This window comes from Cucumis sativus, chromosome 4 (assembly GCF_000004075.3).
Source record: "Cucumis sativus cultivar 9930 chromosome 4, Cucumber_9930_V3, whole genome shotgun sequence".
Classification (NCBI taxonomy): Eukaryota; Viridiplantae; Streptophyta; class Magnoliopsida; order Cucurbitales; family Cucurbitaceae; genus Cucumis; species Cucumis sativus.
Window position 1 is genome coordinate 15122011 of NC_026658.2, and position 11889 is coordinate 15133899.

General features: G+C 31.9%; 1 protein-coding gene across 3 annotated transcripts; it reads right to left on the reverse strand.

The window, feature by feature from the left end:
- Nucleotides 1-167: 167 nt before the first annotated feature.
- LOC101214508 (peptidyl-prolyl cis-trans isomerase PASTICCINO1) lies at nucleotides 168-7939 on the reverse strand. Of its 3 annotated transcripts, none has more exons than XM_004147862.3 (21): nucleotides 7823-7939; nucleotides 7417-7507; nucleotides 7193-7277; nucleotides 6880-6949; nucleotides 6534-6631; nucleotides 6311-6433; nucleotides 5991-6023; nucleotides 5415-5473; nucleotides 5229-5313; nucleotides 4991-5149; nucleotides 4747-4804; nucleotides 3995-4140; nucleotides 3404-3501; nucleotides 3143-3212; nucleotides 2604-2663; nucleotides 2422-2478; nucleotides 1857-1925; nucleotides 1661-1738; nucleotides 1084-1185; nucleotides 927-998; nucleotides 168-827 (listed from the first exon to the last, which is right to left on the reverse strand). In XM_004147862.3, the coding sequence occupies exons 2-21, from the start codon at nucleotides 7482-7484 to the stop codon at nucleotides 552-554; spliced, it is 1866 nt and encodes a 621-aa protein (XP_004147910.2). In that variant the 5' UTR covers nucleotides 7485-7507; nucleotides 7823-7939; the 3' UTR covers nucleotides 168-551. The 3 variants fall into 3 exon arrangements, with proteins under 3 accessions (XP_004147910.2, XP_011653664.1, XP_031740487.1); XM_011655362.2 differs by lacking the exon at nucleotides 7823-7939 and adding an exon at nucleotides 7680-7815; XM_031884627.1 differs by lacking the exons at nucleotides 7417-7507; nucleotides 7823-7939 and having other exon boundaries at nucleotides 7201-7270.
- Between the last annotated feature and the right edge of the window lie 3950 nt (nucleotides 7940-11889).

The window sequence follows — 11889 nt, forward strand, 5'->3', positions numbered from 1 at the left end:
TGAAAAAGAATATCTAATCTAAACATATATCTCTCACTGCATTTTTATGATCATGCGTCCCTACTTCTAAATTCAACCATTTTATTTTTCGTTTCCAAAATAATTACTAAACTAAAAGTATTAGACAATCATTGCAAGAACAAAATAAGAGAGAGAATTCCAACGTCAACAAATATTCAATTGTAATACTTTCTGTAGTCTATTCTTGTGAGCATGGATGATGATGACTCTTTTAATAAATTTTGTAATGTTTAACTTTGTAACGTTGTGCATAAATTAATCCGTAAAGAACCTAAATTCTAGAAGATATTTCATCTCCATAGACCTTATGATCACAGGTGAATGGAGGTAGTCCTAAAAAACTATTGAAGGTCATAAATGAAACATGGAACTTCCCTATGATCCCTCATCCAAAAGGTTGGACTTGAAGATTCAAAAGACAGAAAAATATAGATGATTCTTTATCCTGCATCTCTGCTTATCTTAATGTACATAATCCAATTAAATTATTGTATAATTCTCTAATATGGTCACTTCTCTCTCTTCATAATCTATAGTATGGAACATCTATTGAGCCCAAGGGCTGAAAATATCCGTCTACCGGCAGGCCAGAACCGGGATAACCAATCCCTTGGTTGGTCATCTGTTGTACTATCATCACTAAATTCAGAGGATTTGTCATCCTCGTTTTGTTCTAACTTATCAGAGTTTTCCTGAATTTCACCTGAGTTCCGCTCTTCTCTATCTCCATCTCCAACCTCAGAAATTTCCCCCGGTTTCTTGTCAAATAGTCCTTTGAACTGTTTCCTTGCTTTCTTCTCCACTTCCTATAGATAGAATAATGAAGCATCAGAGTAAAATGATATTTAGAAGTACTTTCACTCGTATCTTTAATGGTTAATTGGAAATGACGATGTTATTCTGACCTGTTCCTTTTGCTTCAGTTTTAGGAGGGCCGCAGTGGCATCCGTTTCAGATGATTTATCAGCTTTTTTCATCTATTAGAATGAAAAATCTACTTTATAAATGGGAGTAAACGATCCAAAACATCCAAAACCTAACATTGGACATAAGAAAATTGACCATTTCAAAGTCGTTCCTTGCTTCCTCAAAATCTCCAAGGGTCATGTAGGCCATTCCTCGACGGTACAAAGCCTTGGCATTTGCAGGGTTTGCCTCTATAACCTGCATAATTTCACTTAAGAAGACATTTGAAGGCCTAATATATAAAAGAAGGGCTTGTGCTGGAACCCAAACACCATATTTTTCCAATGGGTCAAAACAGATGAAAGATTACAAGAGCATTAAAAAGTTATGCATTTACATTTACAAGCATGCTAATACTTGTAACCAAATAAACCCATTCACATCAGTTTTGTTAGATCTTAACCAACTTTTTAATATAACTTATTATATTTTAAATCCTACTGCTCAACCAAAATCAAATGAAAATCTATTAAAATTCCAAATGTGCTCCTGCTTTCCCACCCTCCTTTTCCCTAACCTTTTGTTTCGGGGTGGGGTGCAGGGCACGATCATGGCTCAGAAGAAAACAGACGAGGAATCATGTCAGATACAGCAAATTTAGAATCTATGATGCCGCCATAAATTTAGTTGCTGAGGTCAAATGGTGATTTCATAGACAATTCATAGAACATACCTTGTTACACGTCTCAATAGACTTCCTGCATTCTCCCAGTTTCAAGTAGCAAGCAGCGACATTCAGATTTAACATATTCTTCAAAGATAAAATATGAAATAATTAATATACAATCTTAAATGGACTACAAAGCAGCGAGCCAGGAAAAAATTTAAAATCAAAGATTACTCAAGTTCAAATGCTTGCAAGTACATACTCGGGTATTAGAAAAAACTTTTCCTTCTTCATCATCTTGTGGATTGACGTGATTGAATTCACGAAGAACCTGCAGAATCACAGAGACCCATAAAAATTAAGGACAATTAACATAAATAGCTTATAGATTATTTGCTTGATCACTCGATCCAATAAAGTTTGTCAGAAAAAGATGTGGAAAGTCATAATTTCCAGTTTGAACTATGCAAAATAGTAGCTGAAACGGTCCCTATTTGCAATAAGAGGTGGTACTGAAGCAGTAATAACACCTTGACCCTGACAAAAGTACTAACTGTTCTAGAGATGTATGTATATAAAACATCTGCCGCAAAAATTCAAATATTTTTCTTAATACAAAACTGAGCCAACGTTGAGAAACAAGAAAAGTTAGCAAGTTTTTTGGGCTGGTACATGTTATTGCTGCATTTCTTCTACTGGCTCAATAAATTCATTTAACAAAAATGTTTTGGACTACATGTTATGACCTTTGAAATGATGTCAATTGAATATCTACATAAAAGCTCTACTAGACAAAAGGTGAAAAGAGTACAAGCAGAATGGATTGCCTTCTCGTACTTGGCTTTAGCAAGTTCAAATTTCCCTTCCTTAAAGAGTCTGTTGCCCTGGAAATAAAGTATAAAACAAGTGTCATTTGGAATCGTTAACACAAAAGATACAGCAGACTAATGTAGCGTAATAATGCCAAATTCTAGTCAAGATGCCAAGACAAACATAAGGGATAAGATACCGTGTTTCTAATCTTCTCTGCTTCATCCATTATGCTTTTGAAATCCAGACCATCCCATTCCTGTGATAATGAACCGAGCTTATTTTATAACATGATTTGATATCCCAAAGAAACATAGTGCAACACAATTTATTTTGTACATTGTTATCTTGAGAATCTTTTAGCTGTTTAAGACGATGTTTTGGATTCATGAAATGATTTCTTTCCCAAATTGAAATGGAAAGCTTCATATCTCTGAGTATGAAAAAGAAAAGAATATATCTAAGGATGTGGGACACTCCTTGTCTTAGCTTCATGCCATCCATTTTCATTCAACATTTAAAGAACAGTATCAGACTAAACTATGGACACTTTGGACTTATAATTCATAAATGAAGTTATTGAAGATTGCAAACACAGAAATATATGCATAACTAACAACCCAAATACGAGATTTATGCAGTAGCAATTTCGGATTAAGAACATACGCAAAGAGTCTAAATCTGAAAAACCTTGAAATTTTTAAAAATAACAATAGTATTCATTTCATAGATTTGCACCTTTGGCATTTCAAAACCAAGAAGTTCAATTTCCCATTGAACATGAGCACCTGCTGGAACATTAGCTGGCCTAATCACATGGAACAAAGTACAAAAGAGATTGTTATTCTTCAAAAGACTGAGGAAGAGGAAATATGAAGATGAAATGACCGACAATAGTCAAAAGCTACATTGATTCATGTAAAAGATACATACATCTAATCATTTCAACAAACAAAGATATAATTAAGTTATTAAAAAGGAAGGTTATGAAGTAGTAACCTTGGGAACTTGTCATATGCATAATCTGGAGGGCAAGTAACTAGGGCTATTTCTCCAGGAAGCATCAAACGGACAGACATTTCAAATCCCTCAGGTACCTATTACACAATAATGGTATAAACTTCAACAGTTATTGTTCGCACTTGCAGGTTAGAAAGCACAGAGCTCTTGACCAGAATCATAGACACAATCATTTTAAAACTTGTTGGAACCCTCTCAAACAAACCACTCCAAGAAACTTGGAAGGTTAATGTAAGCCTCAGTTGGTAGAAAAATACTAATCTATTTCTAGAGATAAGACCTAGGTCAGGTATCCAATCTACAATATACTACTTCTAAGGTCAGAAAGCATGCAAATGCACTTTACAGCCGCATGCCTAACCAATCCAAAGGGCTGTAACTTTTGCTCATTTCCTTCCAAATGATGTAGGCCCTGCAATTTAATGTGCTAACTAAGTTTTCGCAAGGACATTTCCCTTTTTGCCTATTCTATTTACATAATAATCTTTCTAGTAGGTCAGCTCTCACCATCAACATAGAATTCATGAGCTGAGAATAAAATAACCGTTGGTAAAAGGGAAGGCAACTCACAAGCCCTTCTCCAGATCGGAATTCCAAAGGCTGACCATCATTATCAACTTTTGTGTCATAGAAAGCTTTCTTATCTTCAACCAGCATGGCCTTGTAATGAACACGTAGTAGACTGTCATGAAGGGGGCAATCCATTGGAAAGTCACCTGATTGTTCAGAAGAATATGGTATGGAAGTATGATCATTGCTGGACTGAAGTAATGTTGATTGACAGTAATATGTTAAGGAGATATTAAGTGACTCAAATACGATGACATAAAATGGACATCTCAGAAGCAGATATAAATTTACTTCAAGAACAAATGGGAAGATGTTACATGGGTGGGCAAGTCTGTCACTGTTAGGTACCCAACCTAACAAGCAAATACTCAAAGAATAAACAAGAACACACTAAAGGATAGAATTATATAAAAATATATTGAAATATGCTATAATACCGTAACCACTAGCCTTTCAAAAGGGCTCGATTCTCCCAAATTCCCTCACAAGAAAATCTCACAAAATTCTGCCTGCAACCCCCCCCCCCAACCCCTCTCCTTTTATTTATAGCAAAAAGACCTAACCAACATACTAAATATTTACCAATATGCCCCAACTAATAACCATATTAATTTGCTACTGATAATTATATTATTTCTCTTACAGTCACAAACATAGAGGGAAGTTTCATTAAATTCATGGCTAAAATTTGTCTGGTTCCTTATAAGTTTATAAATGCCAATTTGAAGGAGAATGCAGTTCTGTACTCACACCTTTTCCATCATGAATGCGGCGTTTGATCAGGCGCCCATCTCCAAGCATGTCCCTTACCTACCCATTCATTACTAGAGGGTCAAACTCAGTAACTGCAAGAAATAAGTATAGCAAAAGGATAAAAAACTAATCAACTTTTTCAAAGCAGGTTAATGACAGAGAACCAATTTAAACAAGGGTCATAAATGCACCTCCAAACATATTAATGGAGCAACAATCTAGTTGTACAATGACTTTACTAACCTGAATGAAGTGGACAAGCTCGACTTCAAATTGAACTTCTTCAACACCATCCTCCACAGTAATTAGAGGAGACGGAGTTAAATATTGACTAGTGACAAAGATTACTGCCTTTTCTCCTCTTGTCATTGTTCCAATCCCCATTTCTAGTCCTTTAGGAACCTAACATGCAAGAAAAGAGATTGAGGAAGTAGACAAATAAAAAAAGGATAGAAAATTCAAAAAGGACTAGATCATTAACCTCTGACTTTCCAAAAGTGAAAAAATATGGCTCTCCAGTTGCATGTGATAAAATCACTTTCCCATCACCTGTCCTAGCAGAAATCCTAGAAGCATCCACATTTTCAATAAAACGAACAAACTCAATTTGGTGCTCAAAATAACAAACAAAAACAAATAAAAGAGAACTTAAGAAAAATGGATATACCAGGCTTTTATCTCATACGGCTCCCTTGGTGATTCCCAGCCCTGCCCCTCACTTATAACCTGTTGGGGGAAAAACTCAGAACTTAAAAAGTGTAGACTCATCTTACATCTTCTTTAAAGCATTCCACATGGTTTTCTCAAGGCTACGAGATTAACTTTCCCAGCACCCCCACCTTCAACATCCTATCTTAATTTCTCTTACTAATCATCTGCTTATCATTTGATGAAGTTGAGATCCAAATGTCAATAAAAATATATGAAATCACAATTGTTCCGTTAAACAACAATGCTAGTTGCAACTATTAGAAGTTCCACTGATGTATCTAAGTTCGTATACTCAAGATTTGATGTTATTTATTCTCAAATAGTATTTCTTAAAAATTATATTTGTATTCAACATTAGTAGCACTACAAATTACTCATTACCATCAACATGAGCTTAGCTTCACTGACATTTGTATGTTTCCAAGGACAAAAAGTTCTAGGTTCAAATTCCCCACCCCAAGTTGTACTTAAAAGACCTTTTCAAAAGAAAATATTACTCATTACTGCTCCTATAATATTTTTTCTCCCATACCTTCTTCACAACGCCAAAATCATTGCATACAACCTGCAATCATATCAATAAGAAAAGTTAAATAACAATCAGATCATGATCAGACACATGACAAGATCTTTTAGGTGAGGGCATCAAATCAAGCAACCAAAAAGGATGTATGGAGAAGGTTAGGAAGTGAAAATGTGCACACACATTAATAAAGTATCACTAGATTTCATTTATGGTTCCAATGTATCATTTACCATGTGAATCTTATATTTGAGAAGATTTTATTGAAATCCAAGATTTTTACGTGATTTACGTGGAAAAAATGAACTTTTAATGCTGAAATTTCTTGCCTTGGCCTTAAAGAAATCTATCATCTCAATCTCAAAATGCAGTTCATCTCCCTTCGGAAAGCTGCTACTGACTGAAACTGGGCAGTCCTCCTCACCATAGTGCATTTGAGGTTTCATCTTGAACTGAAACAACAGTAAAAAACAGTTGTAATAAATGTCCAAGGGATGTTATTTTTCTGCCCCAAGGAAATACAGATCCACTGAGTTCAAGAAAGAAAATTACCATCGCTACTTCACCTTTCAACATTGTCGGAATACCTTCTAGCAATCCCAGTATCATTTTGCTTTTGCCTAAAACATGCCTTGTTGGGATTCCCTTCCCTGATATGTAAAAAAGATGTTAGGAGCTACACAAATGAAACAAACAATAAAGTTTTTTTCTTTACATTCCAAATCGTGATTCTTGGGGTTCTGGCTAGAGCCTATAAATTTTCCATCCAATGGCTTCTTCATTCATTAGAGCCAATGATAACAGACTACATTCATGAATCCAATAAAAGAATCATCAACTTCAATGTCATAACTTCTTGCCCAACAACGCATTCCTTAAATGCATATGATCAACTCACCTCCAAATTCTGACCGAGTGGATTGAACAACAAATCCATCAAGTGTCCGTATGGTGCAGTGATAGACAACCTACAACCACCAAAGCACACAATATCATTTTCTCTTTTCCTATTTACTCGATTCATCACATTTTCAAAGAAACAAACGAATTCAAGACTCAAACACACCATATACTGCCATCAAGTTCAAACAACTTATTTTAGAATTTGAACTAAAACAAGCAAAACAGTGAACATCTTAACAAGGCTCAAACCCCCCGCCCCCCCACGAGACGTGTTAAACAAAAAATATAGAATCGTGTATGTGAGCAACCTGATCACCTTCCGAAGGTGTTGCTTCACCACCTCCAGGTCTCATTACAGCTTTCATCAAGCTTCCCGGCACAATTTTGGCCTTCCTTTTGATCCAGAATTAATATACACAACCAAAATGAAGAACATCAGAGAAAGCAATGGTTAGTAAGAACTACCAGTAAGAAAGGTAGCTGGGAGACGAATATGTAAAGAAGTCAAAATTTCGAGGCCAGTAAAGGATACCTCTTCTCATCCTCAGAAGGTTCGTTCTTTTTCTGAGGTAAGAGCTCCGGTTCTGTATCAACTGCCATGGCCGATTCACTTAACCTAGAAACTGAAATGCAGCAGAAGAGTAAGTGGTCTGAATTAGTTCAGGAAAATTATACATAATTAAGGCCGAAAAGCAGGTGTAGTTGTGATCAATAATGGCGGACGGGAACTAAAGAAACAGCAAAGTCTAGCCTTGGAGCAGAAATGTGAAAATTCATAGTAGAAATGCAATCAACCTTCCAGGTGTTAGTAATGTGAAGCATTAAGTGAAAATTGAGAAAGAGAAATTTGCAGTGAGAGTGATGGACTGAAGAAGATATTTGACTGAGTTGAAAGGAAGAAGGTTATAGAGTGGAGAAGAATCAAAGGTGAGAAATACCTGAAAAGTAAAGGAAAAAGATGAATTTGAAGGTGGTAGAAGCAATGAGAGGGAATCAAAGAAGATTGTTCTTCGTTGATCTCTCCTACCAAGACAATGGTCCAGCTTAGTCTGACGATGAAAAACTGGTGCGGACGGCGTGCCCAACCAAACATCAGTCTCATGGGCTTGGCCTCTTTACCTTGGGCCTTATTGGGCTCATGAATTTGGATCTCTTATCCGATAAAACTATTTTTTTTCATGAATACACCAAAATTTCAAATTATTTTAGTGATAAATATTGATAAATACTTATATATTTTTATCAATAGAATCTCAAATTTTGCTATATTTTAGTTTATTTTTCTATTTTTCAAAATATCTCTTCTTTACTCTCTATCTATATATTTTGATTTTAATCACAATAAATTCAAATTTAGAATATATATCATACTTTTACAAGGAGAATACATAATAATTTATTAAATTATTAATAGGAGAAAGTGTTGAATTGAAATGATATTTGATTATATGACATGTATTGAGTGAAATGGACATATTTTATCAAAATAAAATAATAACTACTTTCTAAAAGTCTAAATATTAGGATACAAAATAGTGAAGTTTAAAAAAAAAGTTTAATTTGATAACAGTATATTACTAATTTTTTATATATATATTCAACCTTTTTATTAAGAAAACTTATATAACGAAATGAAAATATCCTCTGTCAGCCCTACTCAAATTTGAAAAACAATTTAATTAGGTCTTTTAGGTAAACTTACTTATTCATAATTCTTGGTAGGTCAACCAACAATGATGGAGGATCAATCATTTATGGAAAAATGAACCATTCAAACAAAATATCAAATACTTTCCTAAATCACTAATTTACCCAACATTTTAGAGTCATAAAGATTTTAATTAACTTGCTATTTATTATAAATGTATCATCAATATATTAGTACCAATACAGTAAGTAGTTCATTTCATTGGGTATATTGATTTTCATTTTAGAAACCAATGGAACTAGTCAACCATTAACCATCTACTCCCTAAGTTCAATTTTCAATCATGATTTTGGTGTATTAGAACTAAAAATATGATCAATATATGTTTTGATAATTATAGTTTTGAAAAACCGATCAAAAGTGAGAGACTTAAATAATAAATTGAATTATGAAAAATTGAAATTATATTAAACTCTACTGGTAGGATTTGATTCTATTTGATGAGCTTTTGTGGAAGTTAGTTCAACAACTTAGTTGACTAGGACAATTATAAGCATCCCACCATCTGCCATCAATCCAAGTTGGGAGTAGTTGAAGTTTGTTGATCAATTTGAAAGGCTTTTCAATTTTTTATCGGATTATGAATTTTTTTTCCCACACGTTCGGAAAGGACGAGAATTAAATCTTTGATTTTAAAGTGGACGATATATATTTTATGTCATTTTGAGTAATATTTTTTTAGTTTTAACACCACTCATACTAGTATTTATAATTGAGGTAGTTGAACATATTTCATTTTCATGTTGCCTTCAATATTAAGGGGTGGCATTTGGTGGCCGATAGAGCTGAATTTTGAAGCCTTGGATTAATACGTTAACAGTTAGAAAGTATGTGATTAGAGGCACAAAATTATTTAGCTTAAGTTAGAGGAGAGGGGGGAGAACGATGGAGAAGAAGATTAAGTTACTAATAAATGTGTGTACAGTTAAAAAGATAAATATGAAGTTCTTCAACGAATATAATGTGCAAACTTCAATAGTAAACACCATTAAAAACGCTTTATAGGTAAATACACATGAATAGCAAAACATACAAATACACTCAAACAAAATAAAACTAATTAGAGTAATCATAAATCTCACACCATTGCACTCAATGAACAACATGCAATTAAACCAACTCTTTAAATAAATTAATATCACACGATACTCAACATTATAGTTATAGAGTTTTGGTAAAAACATTATATTAGAGTAGTTGTCTCAAAAAGATTAATGGAAGTGATAGATTTACAATGTTATCAAAGCGAGCTTTTGAGTCGTTCTCTCACCTAAAAAAAGTGTACGACATCTACTTAAATTAATTTTCTTTCTCTAAGAATAATTTGTTTTCAATTTTGTTTTTAACGTTAGGAAGTTTGAAGTTGTTAATACTCAATTTCCTACTCATACCTTGTATTTAAAATTATGATGCAATTTTTATGGAGTAAAATGCCAACACTATATTCTAAATAAATAAATAAAACATAAAAATGTTATTAAATAAACCATAGTGTCCTAAATTTTAAAATTTGATTTCGTGAGCATTTCGTATTTTAAAAAAAGTATATTAAATAGGTAATTTTTTTATTATAATTTAAACTCTCCCAGGTTATATTTAAACTAACCAAGACATTTTTTTCTTCAAATAATTTATAAGTTTTTTAGTATAAATGGGTGAAATTTAAATTGAAGTCTACTTAAATGTCAACTAAGCTAAACTAATTCTTTACAAATAAATAATTTTATAAGTTATATATATGGTGTTTCAATTGTTACACTAAATTTTAATATAAGGCCTCCGAAAAACAATCATATATATATAAAGGGGAAAAGATAAAATATTTTAGACAAAACAAAAGTAAGTGTTAGTTTTGAGAAAAAAATATTTAAATGCATTATTATGGGTTTTATACATTACAATAAATTGATTTAAATTATTTTCTCAGTATTGATGATGAAGAGGCTTAGAAGTAACAAATTTGTTGTTTGATTTGTTTGTTATTATTGTGTCATAGGAAAAAAGTGGGAGACCAAAAATATACTTTAACCTTATAAATATTAAATATCAAGTAGCTAATTCATTGTTTGGAAATTATTATTACAAAATTATAATTATTAGTTGGGAAGAAGAAAAAAAACTGACAAAGGAATAGGGAGGCCACGTGCTCACTATTGACTTTCCTTACTTTATTATATTTACATTATCATTTTTGAAATTATTATTATTATTCTTGAATTTGAATTTGAATTATTATTGCTTCTTTAAGTTTACCTGCAAACAAAGAAAAATATTTAATTTCATATTGATATTTCATTTATGCTTTTTGACTGCACATTAATGTCATGTAAATGAATATTTCGATAATGTTATAACTTGACACAAAGTATAAGTTTCCATCCAACAATAATTTTATATATATTAATGAAATTTCAAATTATTGAGTTTAAAATATACCCACCCATTTTAGTATAGTTTTAATTATTCACATTATTAAAAACTATGTTAAATAAACTTGTGTTCTTTTTATATGTATACAAGTTCAAAATGCTCTTACTTCTCCCTCTTAAAAAATACTAAAAAAATTATAACAAAACCTATCATCAATATAACATTCTAATAAATTTAGATTCTAAAAGTAAATTGGTTATCAAACGGATTACTATATAAATTTAATTTCAAAATGTTACTTTAGAAAAACCGATTTCAAACACTATAGTTAATTAGACGTAGAAGGTCTAGATTGACAAATTTTCTAAAAAACTTTACCATGGTTAACTTTTTTAATTAGTTCAATTGAATTTTTGAATAGTTTTTTCAAGACATTAAAAAGAGAAGTTGCTTCATAGTGTAAAAGTACTTTAGGATATACTTAGATTTGTGATTATAGTATGGTATATTTTTTCTAGTGAGTTTGTGGTTTTCTTTCTTTCATTTTTTTTCTTTATTTAAAGTTTTTCAAGTAGATTATTTTATTTCCCATTTTTGTTCTCTTTCTTTTACTCTTTTCTACATTTATTTCTAATATTGGAAGGTTTTTTCCAATAATTTTGATCCAACAATGACTCAGTTTAAGAAAAAGAGCTTAAAAGTAATCACTTATTAACTCAAAAATAATTTAGTGAATAAAATACAAATTAAAACATTTTTTTAACCCTAAAACTTTTTAGGAAACATTATCTTTTTAATTTACGTTTATTGTATATGTGTACTTAATTCTTGGTTCTTGGTTGAAAATATATTTTTTTAATTAGTTAAAAATATATCTTTTTTTAACTGGTTAAAAATATATCTTTTTTAATTGATAAATTTATAAGA

Excerpts from the sequence above, each read along its gene's own strand:
- LOC101214508 (XM_004147862.3), bottom strand. The coding sequence starts at position 7,484 with ATGGCAGTTGATACAGAACCGGAGCTCTTACCTCAGAAAAAGAACGAA. Across the intron at positions 4,805-4,990 it reads AGCTTGTCCACTTCATTCAG|GTAAGGGACATGCTTGGAGA; the intron begins GTTAGTAAAGTC and ends ATGAATGGGTAG. Across the intron at positions 3,502-3,994 it reads TCCGATCTGGAGAAGGGCTT|GTACCTGAGGGATTTGAAAT; the intron begins GTGAGTTGCCTT and ends ATTGTGTAATAG.